Below are 25,540 nucleotides of genomic sequence, written 5' to 3' on the forward strand. Positions count from 1 at the left end.
ACAGATACATTTCAAATTAAAATCCTCTGGGATTTTGTTCTCTTAGGGACAAACCAGAAGACCACCAAAACCAACAGAAATATTTGGACTGACTTGCAATCAGGATTTTAATGCAGACCAACAAAAAAATATGACTATATAAGTTCCCTTTGGATTTCTAGGTCACTCTTCTGCAATATACAGCCAAGTAAAACAGGAATTTCTGATTTGAGTTACTGACATCCATAACTGTGCCAAAAATGCTCTGAGACAACAAAGACAATATAATGGTAGATTTAAATAAGGCAAATGTTTGTGGAATATTTCATATATGTTTTCTAGATCTTCATCAGAAAATGAACAAAATACTACAGCTCATAATTTTTTATTCCATACTGTATAAGTACCTAAAGTAAAAGAACCTGGTTTATAAATTGACTTGTCTTTTGTTTGCAGGCTATTAGCGACCTATTAATGGCAAGTGGACTGTAAATCAGCCTTTAATTATAAACCTGCATTAATTCAAGGTGCTGATCTTGAGGTGAACTCTGATCTTTCCAGGAATCTCTCCTGACCCTTGGAAGCCTAAGTGGACTGTCAGCATGATACAGCTGTTTAACATCCACTGAATACTTTCAAAAAAAAAATTTACATAGTGCAAAAACATACACTTGTTAGATTGCTATGATACAGAGGTTTTTTCAAGCCATAATTTATAATCTGTGAGGCTACAAAACCTGCAATCTATATTACAAAAATAACATGCTGGAAAAAAATGTACAAAAATGTACAAAAAAGCCTATGGTAGACATTACAAAAAAACCTAAGAAACACTTATTCAGCAGCCCTTTAAAAAGTCATAACAGATATTGCAGCTGTGGGAAGGTACTGAAAATTATCAATATATTAAAAATGCTTCTCTAGGCATTTTCTATCTATCCATAAAAATTTATAAACAGCAGTGAAGTAATTTAAAAGTCTCTTCACTTCATTCTCAAATAAAAACACACCTTCCTGAAAGCATTACCATGGCTTAATCCTTTGCCTCATTAGCAAAACTGTAGCATTGCTGAAATTATGGGCTCAAATTACTGCAATTTAGCAGTGAAAAACAATATTCTTTTATTTGCCCATTCTTCAACACTTGAATAGTAACTATGGGTAATTTGAAATAATTTTTTTTGGTGGTGCTGTATCAGCATAAAATCTTGACGAGACACTTGGAGAGACAGGGAGGGTGTTTAGAGTTGGGAGCTTTACTAACACCATATCATAAACTACTAAAACACAGTTCTGTTAATTCAATATTTGAAGAGTAGGCAGTATAGGTCGGTGAGATTTTCTCCACACCATTATGACATTTCAGGTAAATTAATTTAATTGCTAAATTAAGCACTTTAAGTACTGAGGATCTCACCCAAATATCTACCACTTACACTTCTGAGCCTGAAATTAGACATCAGAAAAACATCCTAATATGTATGATACACGTAAGAAATACTATCCTGTGACTTCTAGAACATTTTAAAGTTCAAGCTGGCTAAGAATTCATTGCAGCAGTCTGACCACCTTAGGTTCAGCCTAAATTAGGGTGAAAACAGTTTTAAAGTACTTAATACTCTTTTATACAAAAGAATATTTTCCCCACAGCAAGAACTTAGAAGCTCTTTTCCCATGAAGTGTGGTTTCCTGTGACTTGATATTAGTCATTGTAGATGCTACCTAAAGATATAATTTTAGATAAAAATATTTCAGTTGTTTTTTTCTTTCTTTGTCTGTTACTTCACAGCCATTTATGTGCTATGTTGCTCTCACTGCCCTTTGACTGTTGCTGCAGTGTAAGCAGAGGTGTTTCTTGATGATCTTTAAGGTTATTTTTCTGCTCCTAAATGGTTAATGTTTAATCTGGGATCCAAAACACTTCAGAGCCTTTCAAGCTTCTTTTGGTCAATATGTATATACACTCACTTTTAAATATCATCTTGTATCACTTCAGCTGAAAGCTCAATTTTTATTTTGAAGAATATTAGCAGGGATGGGTTTTTTGAATCTGGGATTTTGCTTCTCCGTATTTTCTTTCCATTTCAGCTCAGTAATACGTATATTGAACAATGTTACAAAGCTGGACTCTCAGACAACTCAGCCTTTTGCAGTGACAAAAAGTGACCAGCTGTTTATTTTCTAGTTCTCATGCAGTTTTCAACACCTACCTAAGAGGCTTTGATCAATGCATGTTCCATTCATCAATGATTTTCCTTCTGGACAAGCACATGTTGCACCAGAAGGGTTGAGTAAACAAATGAATTCACAAGTCAGGTCCAAGCATGGATTAGGCACTGTTTAAAAAGACAAAATAACAAAGATATTGATTTTATTTATTTTTTTATTTTTAGAATTTACAACTTTGTTCTAAAGCTGGAACAAGATAAATAATCAGATATAAAAATTCTGATACACTTCTAATTTCCAGGATGTCACATGTACACATTTGCCCAATGTCCTTTCAAATGAGTGAAAATGCATCAAACGATCTAAATCAAACTTATATAAAAATATATATAACTAAATCCATTTTCAGTTTGTGCAATCAGCTTCTGGTTTATATTTGTACAACTTGGTTACTTCCCCCCACCCTCTCCACCCCAGGTGAATGTGCTCAATATTGAGTTTACAGTAATTATGCTTACTCACAGTCCATCTGTTTGTAGCGGTGAAAAATCAAGGCACTTTTTGCTTTATCAACATCCACACTTAGATATTCCACAAGGCTCCTGCCAAATTTGTGTACTCTAAATGCACCATTTTTAGGACCTGCTCCATATATGTAATCCTCAAAAATGTCGATTCTATGTGGATGCAGCAAACCTTGGATAAAAATGGATAATAAATAAAAATTCATACTCAAATAATCAATAACTTTGTCTTCACAATAACTTCAATTGCATTTCTACAATTACCACCTCAAGACATTACTGTTATTCAGACAGCTGGTTTTGCACCCACAAAGGCTGTCTAGAAAAAGCCAATATGCTTAAAAAGAACTCTTCCACACTGCAAGCAACTAAAATCTCAAGCTTTCTATTAGTTTTCCACAAAATTCAGCCTCAGAAACTGGGTGATTATTGAAAAGTGGGGAAACTCTATAGTAGCAGCATGTTAATTAGAACATACTCAGGTACAACACTTTAACTAGAAGTATGTGACAAGGAAGAAACAGATAATTTTGCTTTAAATCAAAGAAACTACTTCAGCTCCTTCTTCACATATTTGAAATGCTAGTTTTTCTACTACATGTATTTTAATTCATAATTATAGCAAATTAATGCAAAATAAATAGTTAACTCTACTAATTCCTCATTTTTAAGAGCTATGAGGGCCTATTAGACCACATGGTTTTATTTCCTATGCACAGCTGGCTCTGGAATTTTACACATTTACCCAGGTAACAAGGCAATGGCTTCTGATTAAAACTTCTTTACCAGAGATCCATCTCTTCTTGGAGCCATAAAGAAACAGAATCTATCATTCCTTGTGATACTTTGTCCCTGCTATTATCTCTATTTACACTAAAACTGGTTTTGTATTTCAGTTGTATTTATTTAATTTCAACTATCAGCCTTTATTTCTTCCAACTGTTCTTTCATGCTATCAGTAGTTTGTACTCAGTATTTTATTTCAATAAAAATATCTCTAAATTTCAATTCATTATTTTATGTTTATTTAATTAAATTGGTTGAAGTTTTTAGTCTCATGGCAAAGCAATTTCTAAACTCCTTCAAATTTCCTTTGATTCGATGTTAGAGGAGGTTGTTGTCAGATTCCTACACTCAAAGAATCTTTATTCAGATGACTACCTTCAAGTTATGGAAGAATATGCTTTGAAACAAAAATAGGATGAATTTAAATCTGGTCCTGCCCAATCTGGATTGTGGGAGTATTCTCCCAGTATATTCCAGAACACCCTGGTGAATTCTGGCCAATTAGTGAAAAAATTCAAGAGCACTAGATATAACATCACCCTGATGAAACCCCAGCACCAGCTGCCCACTAAGAAGTTCTCCCCAAAAGCCTGCTATCAAATATTCTTTTTTAAAATGTGTTCTCTCTCTTTTCTACTCATAAATTGTCGCTTAACAAATTGTTAAAAAACCAACATGTAGTTCTATAAAAACAAAGTTTGATTAACCAGAATCTCTTTTCTTACCAAGGGAACTTTCCTCATTCACATTCAGTTAGGAGAATTCTGTGATTACTTGCTGACCTGAAAGCCAAGCCCATTATTTCTCCCAGAACTGATTCAGATCAACTGTTCTACAAACTCCACAGCTCCTGTTCAATGCAGAGAGCTCTAATTTCTTAGTCAAGGTTCTCCTGTTGCTACATAAGTCCAAGTGAGACCAAGCCTAAATATGAACCACAATGTTATTCAATAATACCTAAGCTAATGATTAGATAAAAATCTTGGAGTTTGGTATATATCATTGAATCATTGTTCCCTGAAAGTAATTTTATTAGACTATCTTAAAGCTAAAATTATCTTATTTTAAACATCTATTTTTTTCAGATAATACCTGAAGTATTGTCTAATAAAACCAATAAATATTACTTAATAATAACTGCTTTTTGTTTACACACTTTCTCTGAATAGTGAAACTTCAGCCAAACAAAAGAAAATAGGAATCAGGTTATAGAAAAGCTTTCCATACCTTGTTTAGTACTCACAGACACAACTGAGTCAGAACCATCAAAAAGGACACTCCCAATAACAGATAATTCAAAATCAGCCCAGAACAGGCGCTGACTGAACTGATCAACTACGAGGCCTACAAAGAAGATAAAGTTCAAATAGGTACATAAAACCTAAAAAGAAAACGTCATTTTTATGTAATGGTACGTTTTTATATCATGCATATCTTTGTGGACACAAAATATGGTGACAATGGAAAAAACTCGACTGGAAACCAAGGACAATAAAATGTAACACCTTCTACTGAAACCTTCCTCTTGGGGCAACTGTGGTTTTTTACTTTCTTTAACTTACTGTGTCAAGGTCAGTACCTTTCCTATCCCATTATCCTCAGCACGTAGGGATATATACCAGGTGGGAATTAAACATGGAACCTAATCCTCTAACTTGCTTTACCAACAGAAATCCGTTATTCCAATAGATTTCTAAGCGGTAGCACTGGTGTCACTGAATGTCAAAAACAAGGCAATAAAAATTCACAGAATTTTCCTAACTTACCCAGTTTCCACAGGTATATAACTGTGTTCTTGTTCTTATCACCAGTACTTCATACACAGTAATTATTATAGAATTAAAAATCAGATTATTTTAGCTACATTAGTGCTGCAGGACTTACAGAGCAATATTGACAAATGTATATATATGAAAAGAAAGCACAAGAGTGAGTGACTGAGAGCACAGATGAGAATAAAAGGTGGATAACATTGTGACTACCCAGCCTTTAGGCAATAGCTAAATAGTTAAATCAAGTAGCCCGTGTTTCATAGGGGATGATTAAATGATTAATGTGCCATTTTAGGCCACGTCAAAACCTTCAGCCGGAAAACATATTTGAACCATAAAATAATTTCACTCTGAGCTTTTGAAGTTGTAGTGTATTTTTAATAAGAGTAGGAGAAAAAGTATTTTTCTTCCTATTTATATATGTAGGTAAGTCAGAAAAAATACATCAAAAGAAATTATACATAACAGCAAAAATACTCCTTTTAAGGTCATAAATTAATCAGCGAGAGATAGATGAGAGGAAGTGGAGAAAGTGACTCATAAACTAGTGAAATATGTTTACATTTGAAATTCCATTAAAAAAAAAAAAAGCTCCTGTAAAAGAAACACTGGTCTTCAGGGACACAGCTAAAGAGAATAATTTCTGGTAAAAGACAATCACAATGTGTCAGTTCTTTGTGATACATGGTACCTGTAAGGGAGAATGTTTTAGGAGCAGTCCCCATTCTCCAGCTTTAAATTATTCTTTGCATTTTAATAAGAATATTCAAATACTATAATAATAAATAAATAATATTCTCAATGTATCTTTCACAGTATCGGAGATAAGATACTGCAAAAAAAGTGTTTATTTTTGTTTTATACATATAGAACTCCTGTGTAAGTAATTTCGATGGAAATCCTATGAAGTCGAGCCCAAATGCTCAAACTCTCCCTTCCTTTTACATGAAACAGGAAAGGCATATGCAGTAATAAATTTATGAGCAGTAAATTTATGAGTAGTAAAGTCTTATTTCGGAGAAAACATTAAAGGTTTGGATTCTTTCTTTGCATTCCCTCTACAAAGACATGGATCTGTGTGAAATATCTGACAAAAAATTAAAAGACTCCATAAAAATCTACTTTCCACCATGAAGTAAAGGAAGAAAAAAGCACAGAAGGATGTCACAGAAATGTTTTCAGGCAGTAAATACAGGAAAATGCAATACTCTGGCAAGCCATTCGTGAAATTCTCTCTTTACAAAGACTGCTCATATTTTTGTAATTCTGCTGATTTTCTTAATTTTCATTTTATTCACCTTTGTAAGGAGACAAAGGTCTGGTTAAATGTTTGCAGGAATCTTTTCTATATAGAAAATACCACGGGAAATTTAAGAAGAGAAGTTCTTGTAGTTCTGCTTCTGGTCAGGGAATAAGTCATTGCTTGCATTTTCAGGTAAGTTTGATATTGTTACTACCTACAAAATTTAGTAGGTTCACTAATCCAAAAGGGATGGCCAAAAAAAGGGGTTAAATGCCCTTTTGACCAAGGAAGTGGTGACTTGTTCTGTAGGACATTGCCTTGGTGATTAACCATGATAACAAGAGATAAAAAAAGCACAGTTACAGCAATCAGGTCTAAATCTAATGAACTGTGTATCTGATATGCTCACAATGTCTTATAAAAGTTCAGTAAAGAATATGTAACAACTTTGATAAATATAAAATTCTGTTGTACTTCAGTCTGAATAATCAGGAGCTTCTTACTGAATTTATTTTTTACTATGTATGGTAATACCATTACCATTGTGCTTCCTTCTCCACAAAGCTTTCCTTACCACATATGTAATTTTTTAAGCCGCTATATTATAATCTAATCATGTCAACAGAGTGTTTCCTTTCAGGGCTGAGCATAATTTGCATAAACAACACCATAAACCCACCCTAGCACATGATTTAACAAGAGGTTAAGATATTATTATTTGTTGCTGTGATAGTGGCAGCTCCTGAAGTGCTTAGATATTCAGATGGCTCCCCTTGAAAGGAGCATGTTTCAATAGAAATGCTTACCAAGGTTGGACAACCCCTAATTTGCAATGCAATAACAACAAATTATCATTGTAAGCCTGGAGAAACAACAAATATTGCATGAGAAAATGGGTTATGAAAAAAATCGTCTGTAGTTTCAAGACAGGATTCTGCTATTTAAGAGACACATTTCATTCTGGATTTATGATTTCCTTTGTTGTAAAAATTACTTTTATGCTGCCAGTGGAGTCTTTAATGCAATTCACAAGATCTCAACAAGTACTGTCAAACTTCACAACAGTTCTATAAAATACTGAAATAATTAAGTTGTTGCTTCTTTGAGCACCTAGACCTTGTTTTGTACTATTTTGAAGTGTATTCAGGAAAGTAACTAGAATAGGCTGTGAGATTGCAAATGCATTCTTAAAAAAAAACATGTTTCACCACTAACTGGTGTTCCCTTAATTGCTTTTGCTTGTTCAGTGTTATTAAAGAACTAACATTTTAACTGGTTATATACAGTACTTTGTACTGATTTGTTAAACCATGTTAAGCTTTGTTACAAAAGTTAGTCTTTTTAAGATGCATCATTTGAAAACAGAACTAAGAGTCTGAACAGTAACTGCGTATGAATAACCAGAACACATATTTTAAAAAGTTTTGGTTTTTTTTGGTTTGGCTTTTTGTTTTATTTTGGGGGGAGGGGTGGTGTTTGTTTGTTGGTTTTGGTTTGGTTTTTTGTTTTTGTTTGTTTGTTGTTATTTTAAACTGAGAAACTGAAATCTGTGAGTTACCAAGTGTATTTAGGAAAAATGATAAGCCATATACCTGTAGGTCTTTGTAAGTTCTTTTGAACCAATATCCTTCTCAGAGTACCATCCATAGATGATTCCTCTATGTGAGAGCGATCCCCAATAACTGTCCAGTACATCATCCTAAAAGTATGAAGCAAAAATTAAGGTAGATGCCAACACAGAACCGCAAAACACTTCATTAAATTATAAACTATTATGAGCCATACTAAATTATTATGAGCCTTTCAACCTTCCTGACAGATGGGAGGTAACTGAGCCTGGCTTACATACAGGTAAACTGAGCAGGAAAATGAAGTAAATGACTTGGAAAAGATTACACATTTGAAGCATCATAACTTTCTCTTACTCTACTTCGCAATTTCTGTCTGAATCACCGAAACAGAGTAATGTTGCAACACACGTACCCCCTTTTAGGATTTACAGCAATTGCATATGGTTCTCCTGCCATGCTCGTGAGGAGCCTGGTGCAGTTGGGCCCGTTCAGTTGACCCACATTGATGGAGTATCTCAGGCTGGTCCAGTGAGTGGTGTAGTAGCTGAACCAATGCATCCGGGAGTGATCAGTCCAGTAAATATTTCCAGTCACCCAGTCAACAGCAATGCCCCTGGGTCTTTTGAATTCTGGACACTAAAAGGAACAGATGTTACTCTCATAATTATGGAAATGATCTTTCTCAGCAGCTGCACAGTCAAAGATCCATGTAATTTTTTACAGTTAAGTAACTTTTACCTTTAATATAATGAAATATTTAAAAACACAGAAATGGAAAGACCTAAACACCACCTTCAGGAGATCAGCTCTAAAGGATCTGCTGACAGTTCTAGTCAATGCAGAAGAACAAGTCAATGGTTCAAAATTGTTTTTTCAAGGCTACTTACACAAAGGAAAAGGCACTTTGGCAGCAACTACTTGAACTATTGATACTGCAGCAAAGAAATATTACAGACTGCAATCCAAAATGAAAGGAAAAGGAAGTACTAAGATTATACAGCTATTATACTCCATGCAGAGCTATGGTATGATTCTCATCCCAAAGCCCTCAGTGGAAAACACTGTGGAAGCCCATCCCAAGGTGTGGCTGCTCAGCAGTGTGCCAAGGGTAAAGAAAATCACTGCATTTAGAGTTCCCTCTGTATTCAGCATTATTCAGCTTCACATGTAAAAGAGGCTTGACTGATTATAACATTGAATTTATAAACTGTAGTATCTCTTTCACAATTTCACAGTTATCATTAAGACCTAGATCTAAAAAAAGGTCCTTAGGATATAAGTTCATATTGCAAATAGGAGATATATATGAACAAGTTCCTGGAATTCCTGCAGAAAGGAGTAAAACCTGTAAAACAGAATTACCCAATTATTTCTAACATGAATGCAGCATATCATAAAAAATTCAAGACCAGTATGAGCTAAATACATATAAAATTGTTTGCCCATTTTCCTATTTAACTTCAAGTTAAATTATGAACAAAAAACATCTATTCCTTGACAAATGAAGCAATGGAAGGCTATTAAGCTACATAACTGAAAACCAGGAAAGAAAATCCTAAAATAAGTTGTTTTCCTCAGGTGTCAGAGTTCCTAATACCACAAGACATTTGTAGACTATTTTCATCATAAAATAAAGGTCATTTAATTCTCTAGGTGAAATAGGACTGCAAGGGTGAATTTAGATAGTTCATTGTTCATAAACCTTTAATTCTGCAAAGATGTAATAGAATGCATGGTCCATAGATATATAGAACCTTGATTTTCTATTTAGATGAATATTAAATCAGTAAAATCAATCACTGCATGTACAAAACAGTATCTCTCTAAAACCAGGGTCACTGTTGGTTTTTCAAGTTAAAAAAAATACTGTATCATAATTCTTTGGTAATAAACCATGATACTGGCAGCAGATGCTTCCAGAAATACTACAAAAATTTTTTTTCAAGAAATGAAGTTTTTGCATGCAACAACCTTTTTTTTTTCCTTTGTTACTATCCAGGCAACATTCATATAAAGGACAAGACAGCCAGAAATGTGGGTATTTTCAGGTAAGAGTAATTGTATTTCCAATCCAAACTCCTTTCTGGGTAATATTCAGGCACCTGTGTCAAGAAGCCTCTCATACCTGGACCTCTCCAGTTACTAATTTGGCTACTGCAAGGGTTAATGGCACTGGTTTACAAGGCTGGAACCAAAAATCCTTTTAAAAAGAAGAGCAGCTATCATGGCCAGCACGGCTCCTTGCCTTTTTCAAGACTGTTCAAGACCCACAGTTTACAGTGAGACTGGCTCTTTTTGGAACCTGGTAAAGCAGATGACGAGAGTTAGCAAGCAGAGTAAGAAACGGTTCCCAAATTGCTGGTAGTAGAAGCAGAGGAGACAAGGGGACATCCTAAAAAGATCCTGGAACAAGGATGGGGTTGCTTAGTAACACTGACCCTTTATCCTCAGCTACACAGGAGAAGTGAAATCCCAGGAATGCTGGGGTGCATCAAAGGAACAAAGAGATAACCAGAAGAAATGGAAAGGGGGCATCTGGTGTGAGGGATTTAAAAAAGATAACAAAAACTACTGCGTAATTCTCAGTTGTGCTCATTAAGTTTCAGCCTCACCACATCACATTCCTGAGGTCTTGTGCATCTTCTCATACTGTCTAGGAAAATTACTTACTGTAAATGAGCTCTTACCTAATAGCTTATTTGGATTATGCTAATTTTTGAAGAATGATTTTGCATACAGAACAAGGAGGAAAATACGGGAAGAAAATCACATTAATATTTTCCACAGTGATTTTAGCCCACTTTGATGCTAAATATAATGTACTCCAATTTATTAGAGAAATTGGAGTTTGAAGCCTAATCACCTTTTATAGTTTGAGCATGTTGTCTGAAGAACTACAGACAGAACTACAGCTTGAGGACTTTTGATCAGAACTGCTGTCTAGGCAAAGAATTAATAACAAAAAATCATCACCACCACCAACAAAAAAACAAACAAAAAATTTTCAGCCCCTAAAGTTGAGTTTGACTGGAGAAAANTGTCTGAAGAACTACAGACAGAACTACAGCTTGAGGACTTTTGATCAGAACTGTTGTAAAATCTGCTTTCAAGGCAAAGAATTAATAAGAAAAAATCATCACCACCAACAACAAAAAAACAAACAAAAAATTTTCAGCCCCTAAAGTTGAGTTTGACTGGAGAAAATATGTTACACATGCAGCAGGAATCCATCACTGTGCAATGCTTAACAGGAAGACAAACTGATAAACCTAATTTGCAACATAAAACATATGTGAAGCAATATTTTATCTTATTTGCTATACAGATCTTCTTGGTATGGAATTGCTATGGAATAACGTATATAAATGTTTTGGTTTTGCTTAAAATAACTTCAAAAAAATAGTAGAACAGTAAAAAAAATTTAAAAAAAGAAAAACAATAATACTAGAAAACTTTTAGAGTTTTTCCTCACCAAACCATAAAATTTTCTTTGCCAGATGAGCACCCCATTAGGTGCAGTGGTTCACCAAATCACCATTTGTATTATGTAAGTAGGATTATTTAAAAATCCCAACCAGCTGATTCCAGATAGAAGAGGTCTCCTAAGTACTCAACCATCATCCACACAAAGCTATAGCTCTAAGTAAAACCATAAATTAGTGCTGTTTAGAGAAAACAGTCTAGGAATACTTTACATTCCCAGGGATGCCCTGCATTCCACCAGGCCCAGGGACAGCCCTTGGGAGAATATATGTGGATTAATCTCAAGAGTGGTTAAGAGTCCTTGTTAAATTCCCAGAGCTCTGGGACTGGAGCAAGCTGCTATATACTGACTGAACACACTGTAAAACTCGTTTCCCTCCCTGTTATGTGGTGCAATTATTCTAATGTTCAGCTTTTTGTCCTCTTCCACAAAAAACAGCACTTGAGTTTAGGTGTGAGGTCACTCCATGTTGAGTATTCTCCTCAGATAACTTGTACATCTCTCTCCAAGGATTATGCCAGTAAACAGCTGCACCAGTTATCACCAATTCACTTAGACTGTCTGAACTCCATTGGAATTAAATCCTCTTCTCCATCTGTCAATAAACTCTGAAGAGTTGATATTTACTATTTCCTTTAATGCTTCAATTTGTACCAAGCTTAAACCCCTTTTCACAGGAAAACAGGAGAGCTACTTAAAGCTATTCTCTAAGGAAGGCTCTTGATATGCTAATTCCATGGAGCAATTTCGGTTGAGATGGATTTTTGCATTAATGTAATTACCTGAAAATGCAGGTGACTTTGTTCAAGTTTGCTGCCCTGATTTACATATCAAAGTCTAGATATAAAAGTTATAATGTAACCTTTGAAAACTTATCCATTAAAAAACTTGGGTTAAAATTAAGAAATGCTCAAGTTTTTTTAAAACCGAATTTCAGTGACAATTTTAAAGCAACACTATAAAACCAATTAACCTACTGATCAGTTGTATATAAGGCAAAAATATTTGAGTATTTATGAGATAATGCTGGGAAAATAACTGAAAAGTTTAGTACAATGAGAAGTGAATGTTTCACAAATATAAATGACAAGTTTCCAAGATATATTCAAATACAGTCTGTGCATTTTCCACAAACAGATTTGTAAACGGCTTTGTATGTCTTGGATCAACATCATTGTGAGGACCTACCCGCACTGAGGAGACAGGAGAAGGTGGTGTATAAAGAAAGATACCATTTTTTCAATAACTTTGAACTGAAAAGGAAGTGACTGACTAAAAAGTATTCTCATATAATGGAGAAACAGAGATACAAAAAGGAAAAGCTATTTCAGTACATTAGAAAAACGGTAATTCTAAGAACACTTTATTTTTATTAGTTTAAACAGGGAGACGGTGACAAATCAGCTGTGAAAATTTCAAACCCTTGACTACAAAGAAGTGTCAAGGAAGCTTATGTTAAATTATATAGACCCTTAAGAAAATGTAAGTCCATTAGAGAGGTGGTGGGTCAGCAGACTACTCTTGTAATTGCAGAATGCATTTGCATATTACCAAAAAAAAAAAAAGAAAAAGAAAATAAATAAATAACAACAACATCCCCTCAACACTAATTTCACAAGACTTTACAAGTTCATTACTTTCTAATCATGAACTCAATACAGAGATCTGTCTGTCAGGATTTCTGCCACATTTAAATAAGAAAAACACCACACTAGAATTAATCCACATCTTCAATAAGAGTATCCTTCTGCAAAACTCCAATGACACAGCTGACCTACTGGAAATGCTAGGAATTATTTTCCACTTCAGATCTACTTTACATACACTTTCCATCAACAAAATATAGACTCCTCTGCTGGGCAGGTGAAAATGTTGGTTTTAAACCACTCTTCTCATAAGGGTGTTATCACAGACACAAACCACCTTCAGTGTCTCTTGCTGTTTACATCCTCAGGCTTTTTGCTCTGCTGGTATCAAAGGTCAGGAATGTCATTCATTTGGAAAGGAAATACCCTTGGATGGAATGTACTCAGAAGTGGTTACAGATGTGTATGAATTATAGATGAAAGATGAGCCTACTCTTGCTACTACTGTTTATTCTGCTGGGTATATAAAAGTATTCATGTGATGGAAGGTCATCGCTGTCACCTCTCCTAAGCTGAAGGAAACATGCCAGACAGGTGTTACTTATAGCTGGATTTATTACTGGCCAAGAAAAAACTAAAAACTCTATTGTACTCTATCAATTTAAGAGTAAAAAAACCAAAATCTGAATTTACAGCAATATAGAAACACCAAAGCAAAGACAGCATTGTTATTTTCATATTTCATATTTTCAATATCATATATTGTAGAAATATATTTGGCAAAATGAGTATCAATCTGCATTTATTTTACTTTCAAGTAAAGATCATTTGAAATCACCCAAGCTTAGAAAAATTCACATTTCTGCTGTAAAATGAAAACTTACATTTATGGTTATTCAAAAGAAGATGCTATGCAGTTCAACATATAAAGGACTAAATACTCACTGTTCCCATTTTTAAATGTATGTCATAGCTTTGCCTATTATTGTTTGCATGGTCACTACAGAAATCAAGGTTGTCTTTAGCCTATCTACATTTTCTGTCTTCCAAGAATTTGAAATTCATGCCTTTCTTCTTAAATAACTCTATTACATTTTCTCTCTTCTCTGTTAAAATAAAGGATTTCTAAGCTTCTAATATACTGGTTATTTCTCTGTAGAAAAGCTTTTCAAATACTATAGTTGTGTTCTCTTAGAGACTCTACCAAGTCTGTCAGAGTCTTGCATGGAAAGGCATTAGCACCCATAAATACAGTTGAAATAAAATCATTCCCAGGCAGACATTTTAATTTACTAAATTAGCACATATTATTGAAACGGAAAAATAAATCAAAATAAATTTGTGTCATTTAATCTTTGATTTTGATCACTTACTATCAAGCCACTGTTACTTTGCCTCCTCTCTCTGTCGTGAAGTTTTCTGTAGAAAATCCCTCCTGGATTAAACTGAGTACTCCAAACAATCATATCCCCTCGAAAATATGCATCCATTCCAGTTATCCTTGAATTATGTTCAATATGTGATATTTGCTGATGAGCATCACTGTAGTTGAATGGATATGCAAAACCCAGGATGTCAGTGTCATTAGCAACATAGAGAACTTGATCTTCAGAGCCTAGGGATTATTATAATGAAACAAAAATAAGGTAAATGTCAACTAATGCAAAAATCAGTGGTTTTCACTCAAGTAGCTTTCTGGTGTTTATCTGATATAATTTCTTCTGTTAAAATTATTTTTTGGTTGTTGAAGACTGCAAAAACACTCACAGTCTGGGCAATAAATGCAACTCTTGATACTCTGATATCAATATACCTCACTTCAGAGCTCTCCAAACTCACAGTGTGACACCTAAGACTATATTTTAAGGAGTATGTGATACAAGAATTTGAACACTTTTAAGCAGTATACAAAAATACAGGATATTATGCATGAAGCCCATATGAAACTCATATTTTTATATGCATGTTCTCTTTAGAGGGTCCTAAATGTATATACTGAAGGAACACAGAGTTGTCAATAAACATTATTTCAAATTGCTTAATTGGAAATTAGAAATGGAATGATTTTATCTTTAGAGAAGGCAGTGAAGTTTTGAAATCAACTGCAACAGAACCTGTGCAGTTTTGTCTTACCCCTCTTCATTTCAGAAAGTAAACACAGATAACTCTGAAAGGGTGATATTAATGGATACCCAGTTACCATCTTGATTCAGATCTTGTAAAGTTTATTATTCATAAAGAAATGCTGTTTAGTATCAATTTACTAAGTTTTGAGAAAGTTTAAAATCTGATGGATACATTAGAATGCATTTGTATTATTCTATTTCCCAGTTCATATCACATTTATCCATAGAGAATCAAATTATAATAATGTCTGTCCAACACGCTTCCTCCTTGTGAGTACAAAATATCAAACATCATTTGTTCCCTTCCTCTTGATAAATGCAACAACAAAGAGGAGTTTTATTAAAGCAAGTATCAATGAGGGGAAGAGAGAAAAATTAACTTTATTACAGTGGAAATGAAGCTTGTGAAAAATTCAGATTTAGGATAACGATTCCCAGATTTTAAAATTATGAATTTATGAATTATATCACAGAATTACATCTGTGTTCCTATAATAACAAACCATTATTCTCAGTCAGTAACCTTGTTTGTTCCCATGTCATAATCTGACTTCTTCAGCAATAGGCAATGATGATAAACCCTGATAGAGTCCATGTTGTATAGGAATTACTAATGATTCATTAATACGATCTTCCCATGGTAAATTTGCATCAAAAAATGTGGATAATGTATGTAAGAAAGCTGACTATCACCATCTAACTGTTGGTGTATCTATGTTACTGACTGGTGTGCTGCAAAGAAGGAAGAACTGGAATTACCACAATACAACCTGTCATGGTTCTAGGATGTATGGACACAAGATGTGCTCCCTGGCCATAAAGTTCAGATCAGGTGCTGCTCAGGTTTGTGTACAAGGGTGTAGAAGGAGCCACACCTTGTAACTTCAACACTCATTCTGGACTAAAGACTCCAAGTCACACCAAAATCTCACTAAATTGCAGGTGAGATGCTGTGATCACACTTTGAATTATCCAGATACAGACCCATAAAGATTATGTGAGCTGTATTATTGCTTGTTTCATGACTTACAAGTTAAATAACAGCCAGACTTCACAATTACCTCAATTTTGTGCAATCCCTCTGCCTTACGAACAACAGAAATAACATCTCTGTGTGCTTATTTCTTTTCCTTCACTGGACCACAATCTAGGTTGCTGATTTACATAAGGAGCACATAATTAACTCATTATACTTAGAAAAATTCCACTTAAACAACATCTGTAGAATTTCTCAACACAAAGCAAAAAATATTAACTCCAAACACTACTCCTAAAATACATTTCTATGATGGAGTTGATTCTTCTCTCAAGTTTCTAAAGCTTCATGTGCTTACGTGTTTGCTGATGTATAACCTCTGTTTTTCTTATTTGTGTGTATATTTTTGTAAATGGAGAAAGCTGGAGTTGGAAATGGGCTTTCAAATTAAGTAAATTCATTTACACAGAAGTTATAAGAATTTATTGTTTACTGAAACGAAAAGTAAGGCTGGGTGGCTTTGAGAGTTATTTCTGTGAACTATTCAAGAAATATTTATCTAAAAATAAATAGTATCTGCAACACATTAGTGTTACCAACCAGGTACATAACCAGTAATTTAGTAATGTTTTAGTTTGATTTTTATAGCCTTACCTTTTGCTATGCAACTGTTATTCCTCTCCTTATAATTTTTCTCACATGCACACCTGTATGACCCCTTAATATTACTGCAGTGTTGGGAGCAGGCACCAAATACCATACACTCATTGATATCTATGGAGAAAAGAATTGTCATTTATATACCTATAGTTTAAAACACTATTATTCAACATGTTCATAAGAGCATGGAACAAAGCAGGTGAACAAAAGGAACTTGTAAGCACTACTATATCTTGCAACAGTAAAAGGAAAACCTTTGCAATTATCACTAATGTTATTTCCACTGCAATCAACATATCTCAGAAAGATTTATTTTTTTAATATTATTTCTCCATCCTTCATATATCAATCTTTTCATTATTAGAACTTGAAATCAACTTTGACAATAAAAACACCTGCTACAATTATGTCCAGCATACCTACCTCTGGTACAGTCAAAACTACATGATCCTCCTCTACTGGAAAAGCTCCTCTTAACACTGTTTTCTTAAGAGCCAAACAATGAATTATATATTCACTTTGATAGTTCCATTGGAGTGATCTGAAATTCTGTAAATTACTGCTCACCAGTAAGAAAATGAATTCACAACCTATTCTCTGGGAAGGCAGATTTATCTTATCTTTCCAATCAACCCTGCCATTATAACAACTGTCTTCTTGCTGACCAGTATGGCATCATATATATCAAGACAACATTTTCTAGGGGATTTTACTTTCTATCTGTTTATTTTAATTTCATTTTTTTTTAAGCATCTTCATTATTTTAAGCACCTTAAATTATTTTCATATGTCAATTTAAACGCTAATCCCAAATGCTCAGTTAAATAATCTACTAGACCTCAAATCACGTATTTACCCCTTGAATTATTTAATTGTCTGACTTGAACCTTTTGACATTCATAATGAATGTTAATCTTTGATAACCTCTCCAGGTAAAGAGTGTGAATCTACATCCTATAAATCTTTTTTTTTTTCTCTTTATTTCTTAATCCCATAGCTATGGAACAACTTTTACTCTGTGGAAAAAAGTATGTGATGTGTATCTCCTTCTCTGGCACAGAAAATTGACTACACAGTCGACTTTTAATATTTTAAAGCAAGGGATGATGGAAAATATCTGTACCTTCACATTGCCTATTCCTCCTGTTTCTCTGAAATCCAGGTTTACACTGACACAAAAGGGATGTTTTTGTCTGATTACAGTATGCATCATCTCCACAAGGATTCACATTATCTTCACATGTATATTCAGCAACACCTAAACATAAACAAACTGTCTAAATAATCCCTGATAGATTTGTTTTAGCTCTTAAAAATGAAACCTAAAGTAACAACAGCAAATAAAAAATTTGACTTTCAGTTAAGAGTATCAGGTAAATTTTTAACAAATAAATGTCGTTACAGTTTTTATCTAAATATGCATACAAATTGACAATATGTAATTGAAATACTACATTTCACATCAAGAATTTAATATTAAATCTTTTTCTTGTTGCAAATATGAAGCAAAATACAATCAACTTATACTCAAATTTCATCAAGAACTTTTAACTACTCTAAAAACTACTACAGCTTGAATTGCTATAAAACTTGCCTTTCTCTTGTGGCACAGAAAACCTCCTTTTTTTAACTAAAAGAAATTACTTTACATTAAACCAACTTCTGCATTGTTGAGTAGGTTTGGCACAGATGAATGTCTCAGTTAATTGTCTCTTTTCTGCTACAATCACAAAAACAGATCTTGTCAGCCAAACTCACTTATTTTGCAGTCTTGCTCATCTGAGCCATCTCCACAGTCATCAAACCAGTCGCACTGCAGCTCCATCGGAATACATTTCTTATCATTACAAGCAAACTCATCTTTTTTACATGGTCTTGGTTTGTATGTGATTTTATCTGTATAATTACAAATTAATAAGAGAAAAATAAATCAGTATTTAAGAGTCTTAGATTATTTTAGACACACACAAATGGGAACGACCACGAAGCATTAAGCAACTGGAAATTACTTCAAGCTTAATTTCTTTCAGTTTCAAATTCTGATCTACTAACCTCCAGTTAAGCTTTACTGAAGGACAAGCAGATCTCTGTAACAAAGTTTGCCTTCAAGTTGTTTTCTCTGATCTGAATGCCTTGAAAGGTAATATCACCTACCACAGTGATCTTCATCCGAGTTATCACCACAGTCATCGACCTCATTGCAAATCTGCTCAGGTCGCAGACAAACCCTGTTGTTTCTACATCTGAACGGCCTTGTTGGAGGGCATGGAAACTTTACTGCATATTAAAGAAAAGAATCAGCTATTACCCAGCTGGTATTATTCACAAACCTTCTTTTAATGTCTCCTTATCAAAAGCAATAAGCAGGCACAGGAACACAGTTGTACTTGACATACGAATTGTGCTTGATTTTAACTTCTGGTACCTCACGGGAGAGCACTTCAACAGTGTTGACAGTGTAAGTTCTTCGTTTAGGGAATGAAATTATTTTTTGTGATAAGGGTAATTTATACCTTTTTTGAGGATCAGTAAATACAGCAGAGTTAAAACAAGTGTAATGATGATCATTATCACATTGTAGATGTAACATTTACCCTTCTGTGGACTTCCTACAAAAAAAGATTAATTTTTCACAAATATCATATCTAAAATTACATGGAAAGCAATAACAGAAAACTATATCCTACATTTCAAGCTAATCTTCTAAAAGCAAAATAAACAAAACTTAGACAAGTGTCCCTATATATTTATGTATATGTTATTCTTGCTTTATTACATGGAAAGTACTGAAAAATGTAATGTCATACCACACATTTCAGCAACTTCATCAGAGTTATCTCCACAGTCATCCTCACCATCACAAACCCAAAAATGTAGTTTGCAGAGGGAATTATTGCACAAAAACTCATCAGCTCTACATATATTTCCCCCTGGAAAGATGAAAAGAAGACAGAAAAAACAATTCAGGAAAACAGAAAGACAAAAGAAAATGTCAGCTTTTGATAAAACCAGTACGACCACTTATCACATACCATTTGCAGAGAATGACACGTAGCATAGATAAATTTACAGGTTCCAAATGAATGAGTTGGAGAGGCAGAGAGAAAGACGCATTTAAAAAAACCTCTTCCTTGACCATTCCTTCTCAGGACTGTTAGCTAGGAATTACCTGTTTGGCCTGACTAGAAAGGGCAGTTATCAAAGACACCAACAACTCACCAGCTAGACATGTTCCCCTTGCATTCAGCCAGATGTCTAAACTATCTGTCTGTAACTCCCCTTGGTGATGCTGCCTCTCAGCAAGGGCACATCAGTAATTTGTGCCATCAGAGAATGGTATAAAACAGAAGACAGAAATTCGGTCAAATGTGTGAAAGGCCACTTAAGTCCAGGTTTGTTTCATGTGAATGTCTGATCCTCCATCTATTTCTACTCCCACACTCTGAGCCACACACAGAGAACAAAGTGATTGCAGTCCATTAGCCGTGAGGTAGCACCTTTTTCTTCTGAGGAGCAAAAGGCTTGGCCAGGCTTTTAATACCTCCATCACCTAAAAATGCTGTAATTAGGAAAGATCTAGCCATGGAGGCACTGAGCAGACAAGACCTCTAACAGTATCTTCCATTTTGTAACTCTGAAATTTCTCATTAGGATATTTACTGAACACAGAAAGCAGCAAGAATAAATTCTTCCATGTAACCAGTATTGAGTGAACTATGAATCACCTAACAAAAGGGAACACAGGGTGAGGGAAAGTCTTTTAAGGTGGAGTGCTTAAACTTTCAAGCTGGATTCAGTTTTCATATGTGGAGCAGTAAGAAGGAATTTGTTTCACAATTATGACTAAATTTTATCACCACCAATCAACAAAGTTATGAAAAGTTCTTGCAATTAATTTCCCATATAACACATTTTTATGGTAACTGTTTCTCAGTTTCCTGAGAGTGTAAAAGAAATAAAGCTGTGTACCTGCAGAAGAGGAAACAATGAAATTTTATATGATAATGCCAAAACTCTCGCTGTGGCTTTGCTCAACACATTACACCCACTCTAAGAGCTAGATCAGGCTCCAGTGTCTTTTTACTTATTCATTCAGTGCCCTGTTCACGCCCCATTAACACCAACAGAAGGCTTTCTTTTGCTATAAAGGTTCAGAATGGTTTAATTTTTTTTTTTCCCAGAAAATTAATTTCCGTGAAACACCTGTAGTGTAAGAGGATGTTGGGAACTCTCACACTATGTTACCAACCACTCCCATTGCAAATATAACTTATAAACATTAACAGAAATATCCTGTATTATTATCCAAGGAAAATATATAAAAATAAAGTACTTTTCAGGATGAAAGAGATAAATAATTCTGTGTGTAATCGCAGTATAACCATCATTCTAGTTGTATAATAAGACTGAAGAGAGTTATTTTTATAAATATGCACAGTGGGCTACAGATAAATATTACGGATATTATTTTAGAATGTTGTAGAATAAAACTCCATTTGTGTTTGCTGTATTTCCAAAGATGAAAAAATTAGTTATCAGTAAGATAAACTGGCATCTGTTTCATGTGATTGCTCAGGCTGTCATAATTCCTTTATAAAATAGATTTCTGCAACAGAATCATAATTGTGACATAAATACAAAGTATTATAGCAATAACCAACCAGGCAAGAGGGTTCTTATTGCATTATAAGCAATTTGCAGTTCACAGAGGCTCTATTATGCTATCCAAAGAATAATGTGGCTTCAGAGAAAATAAGAATGTTACTATTTACCTACACTTCATTGGTTTTTAAAGAGATACAGTCCAGACATTTTAAAAGCAGCTTTAAAATGGACTAGAAGGGGTTTTTAAACTTTGTTATCTGTTTTCTTGCACCTAAACATCTCTGGAATATTCTTCCCATTTTCTGAATTTTCTGGTCTCTCTTTCAAACTCAATCACACCCATAAGACATCTCCCTCCCCCCCAGTGGAAAGTATTGCTCAGTAGACTTAGAACAAAATAAGGAAAGGATATCTTACTCTGTTTGCTTCCTACATGATTATTATCACTCCATTATGCTTTTGAATTTACACACATAACATGTAACTAACACACAGAACTACTCAATTGCAAGAAAAGGAAAGAAGAAAAATCTGGAAAAAAAAACAACAGGAAAGAAAAATGCTGAGCAAAATTGAGTAAAAATAGTGAGTCTAGCTCACTGCTCTGGACTTCAGGAGAGAAGACTATGCCCACTTCAGGAATCCGCTTGGTATAATGCCATGGGATAAAGCCCTGGAGAAAAGAGGGGCCTAAGAAAGCTGGTTGATATTCAAGGATCACCTCCTCCAAACTCAGGAGTGATGCATCCCAAAAAAGAAGTTGTCAGCCAAAAATGCCAGGAGGACTGAGTGCATGAAAAAGAAGCTCCTGGACAAACACAAACACAAAAAGGAAGGTGAGGCCCTGGCACAGGTTACCCAGAGAAGCTGTGGCTGCCCCATCCCTGGAAGTGTTCAAGACCAGGTTGGATGGAGCTTGGAGCAACCTGGTCTAGTGGAAGGTGTCCCTGCCCATGGCAGGGGGTTGGAGCAAGATGAACTTTAAGGTCTCTTCCAATTCAAAGCATTCTATGATTCTATGAAATAAACAGAAACCCAGGGTCTTAAGATTACTTATTTAGCAACTGTTCATTATATTGCATGGCTTTGTAATTTATTGTGCGTGGCTTTGTAATTTATTGTTGCCTATAAAACTGTAACTTAACTTGATTTATTACTAATTTCCCTGATGAAAATGAATATGTTTCCAGTAACAACCCAACCTTTTGATCACTGGGGAAGGAAACACAAAGGAGGAACATGATGTGAGTCATAAACAACCTAAGTTTTGCTTCTTCCTGCAAATCACTTGTGAAGCTGCTGTACTGTCCTTGTTGAAAGAGGTCGCAGAGCTTTCCTTTGATCACTCAGAATGGCCAGGGTACCACTAACATGCAATATGTGTTAATAAAAAGTCAAATAAACTAAGCCTTTTAAAGAGAAGTGCCTCTTGCCTTGGTCACAGTTATCTTCATCACTGCCATCCACACAGTCATGGATCCCATCACAAAGCCATCTGACAGGGATACAGTAGGCCTTATTTTTACATCGAAACTGATCTTCTTTACATTCTGTTACACAATCCATCTGTGTGAAAACAGGTGTGAACTACGTATTAATGAATGAGAACAACACATTTAAGGCAAACCCAACAAAATTTCCCAACTTTCATTGCCCTACATATTTAGTACAAGGAAGTTGTCCCTGACAATGCAATATGCAATTTAAATAGTTACTGAAGGCCAAGTGAAATGGTATCCACGTTTCACATGTTGTGATATTTCTTCTTTATGTTGCTTGTATGAGCAATGGAAACAATTTACACCTCTGAAGTCAACTGCCCTACAAGAAACAACCCTGGGTATGAGGCCAATTAGTGTGAACTGGCTCATAGCCCCATTGATCAGGACTAGGAACCTCCAGAGTGGATTGTCTTCACCTGCACTGTGCAGCACTTGGCTCAAGCATCCTTCATATTATATTATTATATTCATATTAAGTTATACATAACTGGTACCTTTATGGTTATGAGAAATAACAACTATTTCTGGTTTTTTGGTTTTTTTTTAGCTTGAAGTTGTTTATGAAGGCGATGATTTCTTAAAGAGATAACAACAGTGCACGATGTAGGAAGAGCAAGGCCTGAAGGCACCTGGAGGTTGAGATTCCTGTTAGGGTTATATTAGAAGAATCTAGAGGACAGAGGGAGCCAAATTTGCCACAGATTTGTCCATGTTGCCAGTATAGAGTAGTCCCTGATGCAAACTCTTGCAGAATCACGCTCAAGTTTTGACTTAGGAAGAACAAATTTGTCTACTCCAAGAGGTAGCCACAGAGCAAACAAACATAATGCAGCGTAAAGTCATGAGATTAAGTTATCTGACAGTGTTTAATGGATGCAATAAAACCATATTTGCCCTTTCAATTAACTTGAGACTTAAAACTGTTAAAAAAAATCAACAGACATTTGTTCAGGTACCTCATCAGATCCATCAGCACAGTCGTACTCTCCATTGCACTTCAAAGACGCCGAGATGCAGCCTCCACTTGCACACACGTACTCACTTGAAGAGCAGGTTGGAGATGCTGGTTACAAACACATATTTTAGCATTAAGAAAAAGACAATTTATAAATAATTTGGTTTATAATTTAAAGTTTTCCTCTGGCTAATATAGTGAGCAAACCTGTGTCTGTAGCTGAGCAGAGCTTTTCCAAACTTTTTTTTTAAACTACAGTGAAAGATTTGACAAAACTGAACCGTATAATGATAGTGAAAGGATATTTGTGTTTTATCACTGAGAAATTTCTTTTTATGTTTTCCTTACACTTGGTAATAAAAGTAACTACACACACAGATATATTCATAGAATGACTATAGTTTTTTTAAAAAGGGCTTTAGCTAAAATTATATGGGTGCTTATAATTAAATAAGTCAAATTTACAATAAAACACGGGTTTAGCAAGTATACATTATTCCAGTTAAAATTAATAAATATTAATCAATTTTATTTAAAATATAGGTGGATATTCTTGTCACATTTTAAACCAGGGGAGTTTTGCCAGAGACTTCTATTTTGTTGTACCCATCTAGATGCAGATTACAAAAAATTTAGGAAAAATCTTGCAAAAACAAAGAGCTATATTTTCCAAGAGACTAAAAAGGAAATAAAATAATAACAACAAAAATAATAATTTGGTAGAGAAAATAATTTTTCATAAGGACTAGTAATCTGTGAATGAACACCACAAAGTGAAATACATCCCATCGACACTTCAGTAACATTGCCAAGACTTACTAGTGTTTTCAGAGCAGAATTTTATATGCTGAGTATATATTATCAAATTACTTTTGAACATAGTTAAATACTATTCCCCCCAAAAGATGCATATTGCATAGCTGTACACAAGTGGGGTTTTCAAAACACAAGTAGGAAGACGCAATGATACACACTCAAATGGTAAAGTATTTCAGATTTCTTTGCACTTCTCTTTACTTCTAGTGCCCAAGAAATATTTATTTGCTGATTTATTTTCTTCTTTTACTCTTGATTTATTCCCTCCTTCATTTTGTTTCTCAGCATTACTTAAATCAATACCTGGTACACAATTTTTCTCGTCTTCCCCAAGTTTGCAGTCTTCGTGACCATCACATTTCCACTTTGCTGATATGCACTGACCATTGGAGCACTGGAACTGATCCCTTGAACAGCCTGTGTCACAATACCTCTGGTACAAAAGAAACAACCAATATACAAGATCAAGAGTTTAATATAAACATTGAGGAATACACAGCTGGTCACAGAAGTTACAACCTATATTCCTACACACTATGAAATGCAATAATGTCTTGTGAAATTCAATATATTTGTGGATATGATTCATGAAAGGTGGCTTGCACCCTCTAAGTAGCTGGGAAGCAACTGAGATCCAGTACTGGCAAGAAAGAAGGAAAAGAAGAGAAAAGAAAGAACAGAAAACCAGCAAAGTATTATCCAGTGAGCTTCTGCTACAAACAATCAACTTTGTTGTCACAAAAAAAACCTCGACAAACCAAACCACTCCTGAGTGTAGGAAGTATG

The 25,540-nt window shown here is 34.6% G+C and overlaps 1 protein-coding gene across 5 annotated transcripts in view; it reads right to left on the minus strand.

The window, feature by feature from the left end:
- The window catches only part of LRP1B (LDL receptor related protein 1B), a 675,815-nt gene that overhangs the window by 43,751 nt on the left and 606,524 nt on the right, over nt 1-25,540 (minus strand). For 4 of the 5 annotated variants that reach the window (XM_017830208.1, XM_017830207.1, XM_017830205.1 and 1 more), the window contains exons 68-81: nt 25,058-25,187; nt 23,940-24,046; nt 22,915-23,047; nt 19,684-19,806; nt 19,031-19,153; nt 18,635-18,772; nt 18,000-18,134; nt 16,871-16,990; nt 14,488-14,729; nt 8,457-8,680; nt 8,066-8,172; nt 4,686-4,802; nt 2,671-2,844; nt 2,190-2,315 (exon numbers count right to left, since the gene is read on the minus strand). In XM_017830208.1, coding sequence (XP_017685697.1) covers nt 2,190-2,315; nt 2,671-2,844; nt 4,686-4,802; nt 8,066-8,172; nt 8,457-8,680; nt 14,488-14,729; nt 16,871-16,990; nt 18,000-18,134; nt 18,635-18,772; nt 19,031-19,153; nt 19,684-19,806; nt 22,915-23,047; nt 23,940-24,046; nt 25,058-25,187 — 1,999 coding nt within the window. Of the gene's footprint in view, nt 1-2,189; nt 2,316-2,670; nt 2,845-4,685; nt 4,803-8,065; nt 8,173-8,456; nt 8,681-14,487; nt 14,730-16,870; nt 16,991-17,999; nt 18,135-18,634; nt 18,773-19,030; nt 19,154-19,683; nt 19,807-22,914; nt 23,048-23,939; nt 24,047-25,057; nt 25,188-25,540 lie in introns of those variants that run through there. The other variant, XM_017830210.1, reaches the window with a different exon arrangement.

The sequence above is a fragment of the Lepidothrix coronata genome, unplaced genomic scaffold (assembly GCF_001604755.1).
Source record: "Lepidothrix coronata isolate B3197 unplaced genomic scaffold, Lepidothrix_coronata-1.0 Scaffold175, whole genome shotgun sequence".
NCBI lineage: Eukaryota > Metazoa > Chordata > Aves > Passeriformes > Pipridae > Lepidothrix > Lepidothrix coronata.